Source organism: Orbicella faveolata, unplaced genomic scaffold (assembly GCF_042242905.1).
Source record: "Orbicella faveolata isolate gen_17 unplaced genomic scaffold, um_ofav_v1 contig_36, whole genome shotgun sequence".
In the NCBI taxonomy this organism is placed as follows: Eukaryota; Metazoa; Cnidaria; class Anthozoa; order Scleractinia; family Merulinidae; genus Orbicella; species Orbicella faveolata.
The window spans coordinates 197,546-215,304 of NW_028301565.1; the positions used below are offsets into that span (position 1 = coordinate 197,546).

General features: G+C 46.9%; 1 protein-coding gene, 3 non-coding genes and 1 pseudogene across 4 annotated transcripts; 4 read left to right on the top strand and 1 right to left on the bottom strand.

Moving 5' to 3' along the window:
• Positions 1 to 4,176: 4,176 nt before the first annotated feature.
• On the top strand, positions 4,177 to 4,340 carry LOC149101853 (U1 spliceosomal RNA). Its single transcript, XR_016202622.1, has one exon. It is a non-coding gene; the product is annotated as a U1 spliceosomal RNA (small nuclear RNA).
• An 879-nt stretch (positions 4,341 to 5,219) lies between these two features.
• Positions 5,220 to 5,338, bottom strand: LOC149101854 (5S ribosomal RNA). Its single transcript, XR_016202696.1, has one exon. It is a non-coding gene; the product is annotated as a 5S ribosomal RNA (ribosomal RNA).
• A 5,357-nt stretch (positions 5,339 to 10,695) lies between these two features.
• LOC149101855 (uncharacterized) lies at positions 10,696 to 12,334 on the top strand (annotated as a pseudogene).
• A 1,130-nt stretch (positions 12,335 to 13,464) lies between these two features.
• Positions 13,465 to 14,195, top strand: LOC149101856 (uncharacterized). Its single transcript, XM_089275465.1, has one exon. It carries the CDS (start codon positions 13,512 to 13,514, stop codon positions 14,148 to 14,150), a length of 639 nt encoding a protein of 212 aa, XP_089131591.1. The 5' UTR covers positions 13,465 to 13,511; the 3' UTR covers positions 14,151 to 14,195.
• A 3,310-nt stretch (positions 14,196 to 17,505) lies between these two features.
• On the top strand, positions 17,506 to 17,700 carry LOC149101857 (U2 spliceosomal RNA). Its single transcript, XR_016202775.1, has one exon. It is a non-coding gene; the product is annotated as a U2 spliceosomal RNA (small nuclear RNA).
• Positions 17,701 to 17,759: the final 59 nt, after the last annotated feature.

The window sequence follows — 17,759 nt, forward strand, 5'->3', positions numbered from 1 at the left end:
ATCTATCACTTTGTCTTGATTAAGCAAGTCCAACTCTATATTTCTATAGCTAGAAAAGTCCTTCTGTTACATTTTTGTTCGTATGACAACTGTCCGAAAAGTGCATAATTTCAGGATCGCGCTTGGTGAAATTTGAGCAATTGACCCGCCGAAAGTTTTTAACGGTTTATTCCCGTTAAAGTGCATATTTCAAACATCTAACCCCATTTCCGTTTGTTTACTATATAAGGCTACCTACAGGCAAAAAATGAGCCAAATCGATTTTTGGCCGTGTCCGCGATTTTTTCAATAATCTTTGATTTTTACTGACATTTACTCTTAAGACTCTTAGGAAGCTCCTCTCTCCTGCAAATGTTAAGAGGATTGGTCTGGGTCGTCTTGCTGGCGATCAAGGTCTAAAGTCTAAAGGCAGGAAGCACAAATGAAATTTTTCTTTATGGTGTTCAAATTTGTTCTTGTTTTTGTGATGGCTTTTTTTGTCACAATTAATGTCAATGGGCTCTGTGACCCGGTCAAGCGGTTATCCTTTTGTCGTTGGTTGTCTGGCTTCAATTTCGATGTTATTTGTCTGCAACAGTTGCACTGTGTATCGGAGGATGAGGTCAAGTCTTGATTCCCGTCTTTCTCTGTTGTTTCGTCTGTCGGCTCTAACAAGTCCTGTGGTGTTGCGGTTCTTTGCAAACTCACTTTTTCACTCGTTGTCAGAGACTCGTCTGGTCGTTTTGTTCGTGCTCGTCTGTTGCGGGCAGGGGACACTTTTGATGTGGTGTCGCTGTATGCGCCCAATTTGCGGTCTGACTGTTTGTTATTCTTTCCGTCTTTACTTCCTTCCTTGGATCCTGGTGTCCCCACCCTTCTCTGTGGTGACTTCAATTCCGTCATGGACCCTTGTCGTGATCGCAGGAATGCTGGTGCTGTGTCGGTCACTGACACCTTGGATCTCTTGGTTGCTTTGTTTCGGGATATCTCCTGTGTTGATGTTTGGCGGTCGTGTCACCCGACCAAGCAAGGTTTCACTTGGCTCCGTCCTGATGGCACTTCTGCCTCCACGATCGATCTTGTTGGTTGCCCTGTTTCTTGGTTGTCGTCAGTTTCCTCCTGTGATATTTTTGCCTGTCCTGTTTCGGTTCATTCTGCTGTCTCCTAGTCCTTTAAGTCCCTCCCTGATGCCTTTTGGTCTTCTTGGCGGTGTGCTAGAGACTTGTTCTCTTTGCTTCTGGATTGGTGGGATTTGGGAAAGGTACATATCAAATCCCTGTCCCTTGATTACTGTCATCGTCGTTCTGCTAAAAAGAAAGAGCGGTCCAGATTGTTGTCTCAGAAGGTGGCAAGTTTGAAATCTTTGGTTGACCAGGACCATGTTTCTGTTCTGTCTGACTATACGGAAGTGCTTTCCGACCTTCAAGAGTTCTCCCTTGATGAGGCCCGTGGTGCGCAGGTTTGCTCACGTGCTAGGTGGGTTGAGGACGGTGAGTCATCAACCGCCTACTTCTTTCGTCTTGAGAAGAAGCGCAAGGCGGAAACCACCATCTCCTCTCTCAAAGTTGGTGACCGCTGTTACCTCTACTGAGGATCTTCTGGCTGCTGCCACTGATTTCTATAAGAATTTGTATAGCTCTTGTGAGACGGATCCAGTTGTCCAGGAGGAGTTACTCTTCAATCTCTCTTTATCTCTTTCTCCTGAGGAGGCTGACCTGTGCGAAGGTGATCTGACGGTCCCTGAGTGTCTCCAGGCCTTGATGGCCTGCCTGCTGAGTTCTATCTTGCCTTTTGGTCCGTTTTGGGCTCTGATTTGGTCGATGTTTTAAACTGTGCTTTTCGTCTTTGGTTTCTATCCGTGTCTATGCGTCGTGGTCTTATTAATCTTGTTTTTAAAGCTGATGACCGGTCCTTGCTCAAGAACTGGCGCCCTATTTCTCTGTTGTGCGTTGATTATAAAATTGGCTCTCGCGCTATTGCTGGTCGCCTTCTGCGTGTTATTGATAGGGTTGTGTCTCCGGATCAGACGGCTGGTGTTCCTGGCCGGTTTATTGGTGAGAATGTTGCGTATGTTTGTGATGCCATCCAGTATGCCTCTTTGAAAGATCTACCCTTGGCAGTTCTTACCCTTGATCAGGAGAAGGCGTTTGACCGAGTAGAATGGGACTTTTTATTTTGCATCCTTGAACGTTTGGGTTTTGGCCCTTCGTTCTGTAAGTGGGTGCAGACCTTGTATACCGGTGTTCAGAGTTCAGTCATTGTTAATGGCTATCTGTCTGAGTTTTTTCATCTCCAGAGAGGAGTTCGTCAGGGTTGTCCCCTTTCCCTTCTTCTTTATGTCTTGGTTGCTGAGACTTTGGCTGCCACCCTCAAGGCTTGCCCGAGGATTAAAGGTCTGTCGCTCCCAGCTCCTCTGCCTTCTCCTAGTTTTCTTTCTCAGTATGGTGACGATACCTCCATCCTTGTCACTACTGACGATTCCATCTTGGCTGTTTTCGATGTCTTTGATCGTTACGAGCTTGGGTCTGGTGCCCGCCTTAACCTTAAGAAGTGTAAAGGTTTATGGGTGGGGGCATGGCAGAATCGTCTGTCGGGTCCTGTTGATATCCGGTGGTCTGCTGTTAAACTTCGCTGTCTTGGCTCTTTTGTGGGTCCGGGTGATCTGTCTCATGACAACTGGGATCCCCGGATCCAGTCTCTTAAAAACTTACTGTTCGCCTGGCGCCACCGTTCCCTCACCTTTCAAGGTAGGGCTCTGGTTATCAATGCGTTGGCTCTCTCTGGCCTTTGGTATCTTGGTTCTGTCATGTCCCCTCCGGATTGGGTAATCTCTGCCATCAATGCTGAGATCTTTTCCTTCTTTTGGTCGGGGAAGAAGGATAAGGTTTCCCGCTGTGTAGTTTGTCAGCTGAAGTCTGAGCGTGGTTTTGGTGTAGTTGACATTACTGCCAAGTTTCGTGCCCTTCATGTGGCTTGGGTTTGTCGCCTCTGTCAATCTTCCTCGAGTTGGTCTCTGTTTTTCAAGTTGTTTTGTTTGGAGTTTTTTGGTGATGACCCTGCTGTCGTTCTGGCTGATCCTGCTTTTTGTCTGTATGAACTTTTGCCAGCCTTTTATTCCTCAATGTTTCATGTTTGGGGCTTGTTGGGTGGCCATGGTGTTTTTCCCAACTTGTTGTTTAGTAACTCTGGTGTCGTAACTTCTGTGGACTGCTTGTCTGTTAAGTTGGCGTACTCTTGCTTACGTCCCTCGGCAGTTCCTCACTGTGTCAATAAGTTTCGTCCTGTTTTTGGTGACCTGTATTGGTTGACAACTTGGTCTCAGGTTCATGTCATGCCTCTTGATCATCATGTCGCTGATTTTCCCTGGTTGCTTGCTCATGGTGTGGTTCTAACTGCTGATCGTCTCTGTTCGTCTTTTCGTGTGTTGTCTGTTCCTCCTGATTGTTTTTGTGATGCTCCCTTAAAGACTGCGGGCCATTTGTTTTTCGAGTGCCCTTTGGCCCAGAGTGTTTTGGCTTGGGTGCAGTTTCTCTTAGTCCTTGCTGTCCCGTCTGCTCCGTCTCTGTGTCTCCGTCATGTACTGTTTGGGTTTGACACCGCTGAGTCCACCGTTATCCCTCTGGTTTTCTCCTATTTGATCAACCTGGCCAAACATCGCATCTGGTTGGCACGTAACAATTTCCATTTTAGGAACCAGCTGCCTTCTGCAGTTGAGATCATTGTAGCGGTTCGCTCCCAGGCCTGTTTTATTCTAAAACTCTGGTTCCCTAAGTGTGCGTGCCGGTTTTCATTAAACAGTGGGGTGCTTCTGGTGTCATTGCTTCTGTTTCTGCTGATGAGGTTCAGTTTAATTTCTAACTTGTAGTCTGCTTGTCAGACTCCGCTGCCTGTTTCAAGTGTTTGTTCCCATTTAAATCCAAAAATCACAAAAAAATTATCTATGTACGTTCTGTTGTATTGTCTCCTCTTTTTCTTCTTTGTTATGTTCCTTGTTGAGATTCACCTCTGGGCTGGGTGTCTCTCCTATCCCTCCTATTGTTTTGCCTGTGTATTTGTCTTTGTTTAGTCTAAGTGTGTAATCTTGCCTGGGGAGAGGCTGGGTTCAATTCCCGGGCGACTTTTGGCGACGTCGGCGTCTCTCTCCTCCGTTTGCACATGTTGGCATTGCACTCCGCCTTCACCTGCTCTACACAAAAAAAAGTTACCTGACGCGGGAGGTACTGTGATCAAGGAGGCAGTCCTCTCAAGGCGAGGCCCTTTCATTGCACTTCGATCGGGTTGACCCTTGCGATTACCCCAAATGTGGGTAACTCGAGTGTATAATTTCTGGTAGTGGGGGCCTGCGTTCGCGCTCGCCCCCGAAAAAGTGCAAGTGTTGGCCCTGTGAATGGTGGATGGTTAATGATTGACGCTTTGCTTTGTTCGTCAGTTGGCCGGGCCGGGCTGGACGACTGGGCACAGTGAACAACGAAGGAACGTGTCAAGCAAGCAAGCAAGCAAGCAACTGAAAAGGCGAGTGCACTGGAACTCGTGTTGTCATGCATCTATGTTGTACTGAACTGAAGAAGGTGGCTTTTCCGATTTGCGTTTGTTTCGGCAGGCGGTCAATCATTGACTCGATCCCCGCCAAGTTTGTCCTCGAAGTAACGTTCGTCGACTTACAGTATGGAAAGAGCAAAGGACAAGGAAAGTAACAGGAGAAGTGCTGGCCAAACCGTGAGTTGATTTCTACCTTACGATTGTTGTGTTGGTGGTTCGTTGACTAAACTAGACAACGGTCCGAGCCTCCCACATTCTCCAAGTCAAGTCATGAATAGAATTGTTTTGACGGCTTGAATTTGTGTTGACCGTTCATATGCAACGGCTCGCGTGTGTTGTTTGCTTTGCCGTTGTTGATCGGGCGCATTTCTTTGGGAATTGGCGTAGTTTTCCGCACTTTTAGCTGCTTGAAAACCGTTCTGCAAGGCAGAATATCATTTTGCTTCAAATTATTTGATGTCACACGCCAATTTGATGTCATAAATAACCGTTTCGTACGCAAACGTTAGCGCGCGAGACTTAGATTCTAATTTATGCCGCGATCATTTTAAGAGTACTTTTCATGTTTTCTAGCTATCGTTTGAGTCTCCTGAAATGTGTAAAAAGTTATTTGTGCTTTACAGCCACTGGAATAGCCAAAGGTGGTAGTAAAAGAAAGAAAAAATGAACATATGCAAAATAAAACGGCCGAGAAAATGAAAAGTCTACAACACGGGGTATTCCCAGGCGGTCACCCATCCAAGTACTAACCCCGCCCGACAGGGCTTAACTTCGGTGATCGGACGAGAACCGGTGCTTTCCCTGTGGTATGGTCGTAGACAAGAGAAAGGGGTGAAAATTTAGTGGTTTAAATGAGCCACCAAAGCAAAAGCAAAGCAATAATAGCAACCAGCAATCTTTTAGCAGGCATTTCTTGACTTCTCTGCAAGTCGTATGCACGTGGAGAGCGAATGTTGATAACGTAGCCGTTGCTTTCTGCCTGTGTCTGTAGCGCTATCTTAGTAATGGAGTCATTACGGGTCTAACATGTTGCCTCGTTTTGGAGGGCAAAAAGGTGTTTGATCTCACTCACCCCTGGAGGGACGTTATCAACTTTGCTGCTGATTTTTGTTGACTTGTGTTGTAGAACAAGTGCGTCTACAACGGCAACTTGCTCCATAGCGTCGGCCTACAGTCGGCTCCAGGCCCCTCGGCGACAGCATATTGACCACCATATCTCAAAGGGGGAAACCCTGAACAACCCTCGTAGGGGAGGGAAGGTCTGGTATCGCTTCTCGGCCTTTTGGCTAAGATCAAGTGTAGTTCTTAGATCTTTGTTCGAAAGCCAGGAGAGTCCTGTTTCAATTGGGAGTATTTCTCTAGTGAGTTTTTAGTGTGTGCTTTTGGAATCCACTGCATGATCTTTTGGCCTTTGTTCCTCGCTGACTGGTGCCTGTTTTTCATCACTCAACAGTGGGGGTGAGTACGGTGGTGTGTTTTTCTTTCTATGTGACGTTCTCACGCTATGGCCGTTAGCAAGCCAGGTGCTCAATTCGCTCACTGGCGAACAGTTTGTCTACTGGTGGACACTGACGTCACTGACATTGGCGGATTAAAAATCGCTCAATCCTTAGCGGCGTATGCCGGCAATATTCAACGGATTGTTCCTCTCTTTGGAGGAAAATGCTTCGACATAACCCTGGCGAGCCCCGAAGCCACCGCAAAATTGGCCCAGGAGGGCATTGCCTACGAGCAGGTCCATAAACCCCTGCGTCTCCTTGGACAACGGAGCATTCATGTCTCTGTGTTCGTATCGATCGAGTTTCGAGAACTTAAATCTAAAAGCGTGCGACACCTTTGCTTCTCGGAGGAAGGTTTTACCCACATTGAAAATGGCGTGCGTGTGGTTGAGTTCACACGCATCGAACATGACATTCCGAAAAGATTAGTTATTGCCGGCCTGGAGATAGGCTTCAAATATTCCGGTCAGCCTGTGACCTGTCATCGCTGCCAGTCCACAGATCATGTGGTTAAAAACTGCCCGAAACGAAGACGTCCTATTGTTGGAGGTGGTGACGACAACAACCCTCCACCCCAGCTAACAATGCTGAACCATTAGCGGGCAAAGCTGAAGACTGGAGGGATGAGCCATAGGAGGGCATGGATGTCCACACCACCCCAGAGCTTTTTTCCCCCCCAACCGCATGTCCGACGTATGCTCAAGCGGCAACTGGGACTAGCTCCGACAAAGTCGCGGAACCCACTAACACGCAGGGTACTACCACCACCCAGACGAACTGGGATTTTCTAGCCCCGCGAGCCACTAAAGGCGGTCACAAACGCGACCTCCCTCCCCCCACAAGCAGCGATGATTAGGAGAGCACCCCAAAAAGGACATTAACGCTGAGCCGGCCAACTCAACAGCGCCTATCGCCGAGCCGGGCAACACCACCGTAGCTTCTGAGCCACCTTCATCTCAATCTTCAACTGTACCAGCAGCCCCGTCGGGTTTAAAAAAATTCATTACTGCTCTGGCCCAGGGGGGCACCGCCAGGAACACCTTGATGAAAACTGTGCCAGCCGTTATTTTCTATCGCTGCCAGGGTTATTATCTCTACCATAAATACGGTGAATTCACGGAACAACTGGGCAGGAAGCACAAGACCTCCCCAGCCTGTGCAGAACACTGGGAATCTCTTAAAGGAACTGTCCCTCAGGACGCCTTTGCACAGCTCCTTGCGGCCTTTAAGGACGTTCAAAAACGCTACGAGCTCTTCACCACAGACTATTTTCTACCTTCAATAATTTTATGTTCACTTTTTACGTTTTTCTTATGGCGGTGTCTGTTTGCACGATTAACGTTAACGGCATCGCCGAACATCCTAAACGCGAAAGAGTATTTAAGTATCTATTAGATCAGCATTTTGACATCTATCTCTTCCGGGAGACACATTTGCCGGATGTCACGCAAGGTAAGCTTTCGGAGAAACAATGGGCGGTCGCACACTTTGGTGTCCAGGTACAAATCGATCAGCCGGGGTGGGCTTGCTTCTCCATCCTGGGAGTGCGATTGAAATCGCGGGCCATAATATCGACACGGATGGCTGTGTCATCGTGGTGAACCTAAAACACAACAATGAATCCTTTCAAATTCTTAATGTCTACGTGCCGAATAATTATTCTGAACGCGAGACATTTTTCGACAACCTGTGGCGTTTCGTGTTCCGTAAGATCGACACTATTATGGTGGGCGATTTTAATTGCGCTCCAGATGTCGTGCTGGAGAAATGGGGAGGCGATGACACCTTTGGGGATAAGGGTATCGCGCAATTAAATACTTTTGCAGATTTGCTTTCCCTCGAGGATGTTTTCCGAGTGAAACACCCAACAGACTGTGTGTACACTTGGTTCAATGGCCCTCACTCGGTCGGTTACCGTTTGGACCGATTTTATACTCCTCGCGTGTGGAGACCTCATGTGCGTAATTTAAATTGTCAACCCTGTTCGCACTCTGACCACCATCTGGTTTCTATTACCCTTGAATTGGGGCATTCACATCCCCCCGGGCGAGGCGTCTGCAAATTCAATACACGTCTGTTAAAATCGGGTACTTTTTGTGCTGATGTGAATAATTTCTGGCCTCAATGGCAATTAGAAAAACCCGTATTCACCGACCCTAGGGTTTGGTGGGATGTGGGAAAACTTCAACTTAAAGATATTGCCATTGCCCACAGCATCGCGGCCGGGAACACTCGAAAGCGTGAGCGCACCGCTCTCGAACAGGAATTTTGCAACCTTCAATCATGCACGGATCCGAACAACGCAGATCATCGTTCCCGTTTGCTTGAGATCAAAGATCTCTTACGGGCAATGGATGATGAAGCGATTGAAGGATGCATACTCCGTAGTAAAGAACAGTGGACCGAGCTTGGGGAAAAACCAACACGGTATTTCTACCAGCTCGAAAACTCGCGCCAGTCACGTAATGCTATCTACGCGTTACACTGTCGGAGACTTCGTGTTTCGTGCTTGTTTCTTTGTGGGTTTTATTATAAGTCTAGACATCATGTCAAGAGACAATGAACATTTAGTGACAGACTTTGATGAACCCGTTTTTCTGATTTTCACCTAGCAACGACCAATCACATTGTCTTATGAAACAGTATAAAGAGAAACATTTATTTCGTACATTCAGAGTAGCTATTACACGCCCATTGTAACAGTGAGAGCTAAGAGAAGAGATTAAAACGTGTGTTAAAACCCAAACGACTTTATTGATTGGGGCCTAGTTAGATTACCGAGTGACTAACCCTAGTGAACGGGGCTCAGTTCGCAAAACATGGCACCTCCGACAGGACGTGACATACCGAGGAAGCATAAGGACAACTTTGTGAGTATTTTTTAGTCCTGATTTTCTGTTCGAACGTCTAAAGAAGAAATGGAAGCGACTGAGAAAGCGCTGGACATCAAGCTCACGCAGCTCAAAATGACTATCGGGAAGATGAACGCTGTCTCGAAGCAGGAAAGGCAGAGTCTACGAGAGGCAGCTTTCGACTTTAAGGTCCATCACTGCTGAAATAAATCGCATGCGACTGGAAGTGGAAGCGAAGAAGATCGAAGCCAAAGAAGAGATGACCGAAATCGAGACATGGAACGCCGAGATGACGTGCAGTTAGACAAGGGAGACCTCGAAGTAGAGAAAGTGCTCAAATGGATCGAAGACCGAAAAAGAGAAGCCCAAGCGCTCGTCCAGGAAGAACAGCTTAAGTTCCACAAAATGAAGCTAGAGATGCAGGCAGAAATCCAAACTTCGCCACACCCCCAACAAGCTGCGATGGCCAGCGACATGCAAGCAAAGTTACCGAAGCTTGTTACTACTAAATTTGACGGTAGCTTCATGGACTGGCCACGATTTTGGGGACAATTCTCAGAAACGATCGACAAAAGAAGTGTGGCAGCGATAACCAAGTTTTCGTATTTAAGAGAACTCTTGGAGACTAAGGCGAAGTGCACAGTCGAAGCACTCCCTTTCACGCCTGAAGGATACAATAGGGCAGAGTATCCTGCTGGAGAAGTTCAGGAAGGAGTCTGAGATAGTCAAGGCCTATGCGAAGGAAATTTTAGATCTGCCTACACTGCCCAATCGAAATCCGAAGAAAATCTGCGAATTTGGCGAAAAGCTAACATATTGCGTGCAGGCATTGCAGACAATGAACAAACTCGCGCAAGTCAATGGGATGGTTTTGATGACTCTAGACAAGTTGCCAGCAATTCGTGGAGATCTGGTCCGCAATGACCCGGAATGGGAGAAATGGGACTTCGCACAACTGTCCGAGGCTATTCGTCTGTGGATAAGAAGAAATCCGGTGGATACAAGCCAACGCGAACATGAAAGAGAACAGCAAACAGCGAAATGGAACTTACGCCCATCAAGAATTTACCATGCGCGTCGCGACGCCCATTTAAAGCCCCGCTGTTGGCCTTACGTTTACTGCGGTGAAGATCACAGGGCAGCAGAATGTACAAAAATAACAAGTGTCGCTGATCGCAGACAAATTCTCCTTAACAAGCGTCTATGATTTAACTGCACAACAGGAAACCATCGCACCATCTATTGTAAAAGCAGTTCTGCCTGTCAACACTGCCTCAAGCATCACCACACGTCCATTTGTAATATGCCCGCCCAGGAATCTATTAACCAGCCAACGCCTGTGAGAGGAGTCGCCTTGACTACAAACCAAATTGGAGAAGGTTTGTTCCCTGTCATCGTGATAGAAGTCAATGGCATTAAGTGTCGAGCACTCATCGATTCTGGAGCCGGGAGCTCATACGTTTCCGCAAAACTGATCGAACTACTTCGCATAAAGCCCACTGATGTCCAGACAAAAACAATCGATATGCTAATGTCCTCAAAAGCTGCCAGACTCGAAACTTAGGATCTAGAATTACAATCTGTCGACCATCAATTTTCGCTGTCAGTCAAAGCAACCAAAGTAAACAAGACAGAACTGTTATCCATTGACAACCCTAATTATTGCACGCTAATTGAGAAGTACTCACATCTGAAAGGCGTAAATGTCAACGACAATGATACGAAAGAGTCTCTTCCGGTCTATGTGATACTTGGCAGCGGAGAATACGCCAGGATTAAAACGGAAACCAGGCCCAGAATCGGACAAGACAATGACCCAATCGCAGAACTGACTAAGTTTGGATGGTTCCTAATGTCCCCAGGGAAAGAATTCGACAAAAACATTATGCTTTTCACCCAGACAAGTCAAAGTAACTACAAAGATCTCTGCAGATTAGACGTCTTGGGATTGCGTGACATGGCAGACCATGATCAGTCAATGGTGTTTGACGAGTTTAAGGAACGATTGACATGCTCGCCAGAGGGCTGGTACGAGACCACTCTCCCGTGGAAAGCTAACCACCCAGAACTGCCATCGAACAAGGAAGGTAGCTTGAAACGACTAAAGAACCTAAGCAGAAAACTTCAGCGAGAGGGACTAACGGAGCAGTACGACGCGATAATCCAAGAACAACTGTCAGAAGATATTATCGAGAACGCCCCCCGTGTCACAGCCACTGAAACAATTCTACATCCCGTACAAGAGCGTGATATGCAAGTCCGCCGAAACTACAAAAATGCGCATCGTCTATGACGCCTCAGCCCGAGTGACACCTGATGCACTATCATTAAATGATTGCCTGTACCCAGGACCAGCACTATAGAACAAACTATGGGCCGTACTTATTCAGCAGAGAGCCTACCCAGTAGTCTTAGCGGGGGATATTAAGAAAGCTTTCTTACAAATCCGAATTCACGAGAGTGAACGAGATGCCCTTCGTTTCCACTGGCAAACTGATCTGAATGCAGATGTACAGACATATTGGTTCACGACAGTTCTATTTGGTCTCGTGCCATCACCATTTCTATTAGGTGCGGTTCTTGAATGCCAACTTGATACCTGGGCTGAAAAGTACCCGGAAGAAGCGGAGCGACTACGCCAAAGTTTCTATGTAGACGACCTGTTGACAGGCGGTCAAGACGTGCAGCAAGCACAAACACGAAAGAAGATAGCAGAGATTATGAGTGACACTACATTTGAGTTGCACAAATGGCACTCAAATCATCCACAGCTGGAAGATAACCCCCAGTCTACATTGAGAGATGACAGCGCCCAACCTGCTCAAGCGAAGATCAGACCTATGCCAAACAACAATTACTAGTCAAGACAAGTAAGTCCAAACTATTGGGTGTAAAGTGGGACAAGTTCCAAGACACCATCGCCGTGCAGTTCCCAAGTACAAGTGGCGCAGCGACAAAACGTGAAGTCTTAGCCAAACTAGCGAAAGTCTACGACCCCCTTGGTCTGGCATCGCCTACTACACTACAAGGGAAGCAAATTTATTGAGAAGTGTGCGACTGCAAAGTACCATGGGACGCAGACATCCCAGAAAACCTTCGAACATGCTGGCAGATATGGGAGCAATCACTTCCGGCGGAAGTAACCACAAGAAGACCCTTAGGACCTTACCAGCAACCAGTTATCTCGGTTGAGTTGCATGCGTTTGCAGATGCGTCAGCGTACGGGGTCGGAGCACCGGTTTATTCAGTCGTACGCCAGGAAGACGGAATCACTCGAACCCTGGTTCCGGCAAAAGCAAGATTAGCCAAGAGAGAACTTACCATCCCAAGGTTAGAGTTAGTCAGCGCGCACATGGCTACCAATTTAGTTGTCAACGTCCAAAACGCACTGAATGATCTACCTGAGCCGACGGTTTACGCTTGGCTGGACAGCACTGTTGCCCTTCACTGGATTATATGAAATGGCCAGTACCAACAGTTCGTCGCCAACTGCGTGCAAAAAATTAGACAACATCCACAGATCCAGGGGAGGTACGTACCCACTGTTGAAAACCCAGCAGACCTAGTGAGTCGAGGAGCCCAGGTGACTAACGTAGAGCTCTGGTGGAATGGCCCAACGTCGCTGCGGGATCCTAACGGTTGGCCAGAGAATCCAGTTATAGTGAAAACCCAAGCTTCTGAAGAAGAGGCGAAAGTTATTAGAGAAGTACTCAGCATGGCAAACGGAAAACCTAAACAAGAACGAAATGTATTCGACGAACTCCTCGAGCGCTATGATCTACGTCGAACTCTGCGCATGCAAGCCTGGGTGTGCCACTTCACCACCAATAGAGTGCGCAAGGGACCACTAACTAGCGAAGACATACAAGAAACAAAGAATTGGTGGATAAGAAGAGTCCACTCCCGAGAAGCGCAGAAGTCTCACTTTGAACAAACGAGACGTGAACTCAACCTCATTCCAAATGCTGACAAAGTGCTTGAATGCCATGGCAGAATCCAGGGACAGTACCCAGTTTATCTACCAGCTGACAGCCTATTCACCAGAAAGCTTGTACAGCGGATTCACGCAGAGACCTTACATGGAGGTGTGTCCCTCATGATCGCAGCGATTCGTGAAGAATACTGGATCCCGACCCTAAGACAGCTAGTAAAGGCTGTACGATCTGTGTGTTGGGGCTGTAAACGTTTCAGAGTCTCACCTGTAACAGTTCCACCCCCTAGAGCGCTACCCACAGACCATACCGTAACCCATCGCAGAGCAGCCTTTGAGGTCATTGGGACCGATTTCGCAGGACCAATATTGTACAAACTGACCCACAAACGTGAGGGAAAAGCATACTTGGTGATATTCTCGTGCAGCCTATCGAGAGCAGTACACCTAGAACTAGTTGCCAACTTAGCGACTAGTACGTTTATTCTGTGCCTCAAATGCCTGATAGCTAGACAAGGATGTCCAACTGTCATTTACTCTGATAATGCTAGCATGTTTGTCAAGGCAGCGAAGTGGTTACAGCAGGTTAGAAGGGACGAGCAATTACAAGGTTTCCTCGAGTCCCATGACGTAAGGTGGAAATTCAATCTGAGCCACGCCCCTTGGTGGGGTGGCCAATTTGAACGCCTAATTGGAGTAGTAAAGAAAGCAATGCACAAGGTCATCGGGAAAGCCACCCTTTCCTGGAATGAATTGACCGAAGTACTCCTAGACGTGGAAACGCAGGTTAATCATCGTCCACTCAGTTACGTTGAAGACGACGTAGAATTACCCATCCTGACACCAGGCAGCTTTATGTTCCAGCGAACTAATCAGCTTCCCAAACTGCAGACCTGGAAAATCGAGGATACAAATTTGCGAAAACGAGCCAGATTTTTGCAGCCTTGCAAAGATCAAATGTGGAATAGATGGCAATGTGAATATCTGACAGCCTTGAGAGAGCGTTACAACCTTGTCCACAAGACAGCTAACTACAAAGTCAGAGTTGGAGACATAGTGTTAGTACCATCTGATAACAAGAATCGAGGGAAGTGGCCACTCGCTTTCGTCCAGCAGATCTATCCAGGAAGTGATGGCCATACTTGTGGAGTTCAGCTGAAAACCAGCAAAGGAGTGATAGAGCGTCCTGTTCAACACCTCTACCCCCTAGAGTTGCAGTGTGAACTTCCAGTAGCAGCTAGACAGCAATTGAACCCTGACGCGAAAACATTCAGACCAACAAGAGCCACTGCAGCAGCGGCAACTGCAAGAATCAAAGAGATTACCACTAATGAAGAAATCGAACAATGATGAACTTAAATCGAGTGATCGTTGTAGAACGTTTCATTTAGCTTGAAATCGTCTAGTAGTTTTGTTTCAGTCTCCAAAGTAAATGCACCCTCGCATGCAATGCTGCATTGGGGGAGTGTGTCGGAGACTTCGTGTTTCGTGCGTGTTTCTTTGTGGATTTTATTATAAGTCTAGACATCATGTCAAGAGACAATGGACATTTAGTGACAGACTTTGATCAACCCGTTTTTCTGATTATCACCTAGCAATGACGAATCACATTGTCTAATGAAACAGTATAAAGAGAAACATTTATTTCGTGCATTCAGAGTAGCTATTACACGCCCGTTGTAACAGTGAAAGCTAAGAGAAGAGATTAAAATGTGTGTTAAAACCCAAACGACTTTATTGATTGGGGCCTAGTTAGATTATCGAGTGACTAACCCTAGTGAACGGGGCTAAGTTTGCCAAAACACGCGGACAATAACACCAAGGTCAAAACCTCCCGAGGCATTCTTCGGGAATGCAACGCTTTTTATAAAACTCTTTACACTGAAGAACCGGTCGACCGCCAGAGCCAGGACTGGCTTTTAGAACAGATTGATTCCACTCTGACATCCGAAGATCAGAAACTAGGCGAGGGCGAGCTGACTTTTTTCGAATGTGATACCGCCCTGTCACAAATGAAATCGGGTAAATCGCCAGGAAATGACGGCTCTCCGGCTGAATTTTATTTCTGTTTTTGGGGCCTCCTGGGTCACAATTTAGTTGAAACACTCAACTTTTCTTTGCGTGAAGGATCTCTCTCGGACTCAGCGCCGGGGAATCCTGCATTTACTTTACAAGAAAGACGATCCATTGTCGCTTAAAAATTGGCGCCCCATCTCGCTCCTAAACCTTGATTATAAGATTGCGACAAAAGCCTTGTCCAATCGATTATGCAAGGTTCTCCCCCAGATTCTTAGTGAGGATCAAACGTGTGGCATGCCTGGGCGTAGTATTTTCGAAAACCTCTTGTTGCGTGACACCATCGATTACGCTAAACTCAAACAGCTCTCGGCCGCTGTTATAAGTCTCGATCAGGAAAAGGCTTTCGACCGCGTCAACCACGCTTTTCTCCAGCACGTTCTGGAGAGATATTTCCTCTGTGGTTATCAATGACGGCTGGCTGTCCTCAGCTTTTCCTCTCCAGCGAGGGGTTAGGCAAGGTTGCCCGCTCTCCCCTTTGTTATATTGCCTGGTTGTCGAAACCTTAGGTCAAGCTATCTGCCAGGACACGAGCATACAGGGAATTCAAATCCCTGGGTCTAAAAATAAACAAAGCAAGGTGTCTCAATATGCCGATGACACCACGTTAATTTTAGATAACGATTACTCCATCACGCAAGCCTTTAATATTATTATTTTCAAGCGAGGTTCTGGCTCGCTACTTAACCCCAAGAACACAGAGGGCTTATGGATCGGCTCTCAAGCCGGGCGCACCTCAGGGCCTGTCAACATCACCTGGGTGGCCGATAAGCTTAAAATCCTTGGCGTTTATCTTGGTAACGTTAACCTTGACCAAGCTAACTGGGCCGATCGGGTCGCTCAACTTGAAAAGCATCTTAACCTCTGGCGCTCCAGGACTTTGTCCTTAAAAGGCAAGTCCATGATTATTAATACGCTCGGAGCCTCTGGCCTCTGGTACACGGCTACGGTAGTCAATATGCCTGATTGGGTTCACACAAGGGTTTCCACAGCAATTTGGAATTTCTTGTGGAGCGGGAAAACCGAACTGGTTAAACGGGACATTTGCCGCCTCCCTTGGCAACACGGGGGTTTATCCATTGTGAACGCACTCGAGAAATCGCGTGCCCTCAAACTCCACTGGGTTCCCCTCTTGGGCGATTTTACCTGCGAGAAAAAATGGGTCTTTTTTGCGCGATACTCGATCGGCTTTCCGCTGAGCCGTAGAATGAAAAATTGGGCGTTTCTCCACTCAAATGGTGTTCCAAAGCACCTCGGGGAAGTCAAACCCCCCTTTTACCGGCATGTTCTTACCGCTGTTGACCGTATAGGAGTAGATCTCGATCTGCTCTCCGACCACAGTGTAAAGACCTTTTATTCAAAGCTCTCACCCCCCTCCCCAGTGGTTGCTTAGCGCTCTCCAGTGGGAACGGAGGTTCGATCGCTCTTTCAATTGGCCTACAATTTGGGAGCACATGTATGGTGGTCTCAGCACGAACTGGGAAAGTGACATAGCGTGGCGGATCGCTCACGGCGTGGTCAAAACTCGGGCTTATCTTAAGTCTTGGCGCAGGCTTTGCGTGGGCGACTCCTTTGCGGGTTGTGGGGAAAAGGAAACTATCTCCCATGCTTTCTGCACGTGCCGGCTAGTGTCTCCTGTGTGGAGCTGGGTGTCGACGCTGATTAACAAATTATATACCACTCCTATTTTACTAACTAATCCCCTCATTCTGCTTCGCCATGGCTTAACCCGGGGCAACCATTTTCATTTTTCAAATTAGCTCTGCTCCTTTCTCATTAAACTCACTTTAAATGAACTGTGGGCCGCTCGTAACCTCGGAACTTTCGAATCCAAGCGACCTACTTTTCAAACAATTATTTCCAAAATCAAGGCCCGCATTGGCCACAGGATACGGGCGGCATTCAATTTTTCCCATCGCCCCGATTTCATCAAATCGTGGGCCCATTGTGATGCCCTTTGCTCTTACACCAACCAACAGTTGATTATTCATATTTAAATTTATTATTAGTCATATTTTTTGGGCGAGATTTCCGTGCGCGGACTCTGTGCCCAGGGCGGATTGCGGGCTTTGCGCTTGGGATCCTGCTTGGCGGTCACCTTAGAGGACCTCTTATTTGAGGTATTCTATTGGCGGCGCCTCAGGGGTCCTCCATGAGGCCTGTGTTTTCTAGCCTTGGGGATGGGGACTCCGGATCTCTTACCTTACTTAACTATACATACCAAACTATTATTCTCCTTCCTGTGCTGGGTCTCCTTAATTGGTGTACTGCACGGAGGATTCTATTCTTCTTTTCCTATAACCGCTAGCTCTCTACATATTTTATTTTAGTACACAAATTGACTTATTTTCTGAATTCCCAGTGTGCTGGGTCTCCTTTATTGGTGTACTGCACAGCGGTCTACTTTATTTAGATTAATGTAGGGGGTCTGGGGCGAGAAAGGTCCCAGGCCATATTATTACTATTAACATCATAATAGACTTCATAAAACCAGTAATTTCATATGATTTCCCTGATGATTCCAATCACTGTACTTACGGTAATTCTCAATCATTGTAAATTAGACAATTCTTTGTGTATAAATAAATCTGTCATTGAAAAAAGTATCTGTTCAAATTAAATTAACCAAATCATTTTTGTATAAATAAACCTTGATTAAAAAAAAAATTACCTGTTCTTATCAGCTTAATATCTGATATGCTGCTCATTGAGCAGCTCATATATTAAACTGATTTTTGGAACTGGGCTGTGGAAAAGAGGCTTGCCTCGTCCCAGCCACAGGTTGTCTCGGTATAGCACTACCTCTGAGTGCGGCCCACTTCCCCCAGGGTAGAAACCTTCACTCAATCAAAGAAAGAAATCAAAGAAAGCCTCCTCCTGACA

Bases quoted from the DNA above. Each gene is read 5' to 3' on its own strand.
- LOC149101856 (XM_089275465.1), top strand. From the start codon at position 13,512: ATGCACAAGGTCATCGGGAAAGCCACCCTTTCCTGGAATGAATTGACC.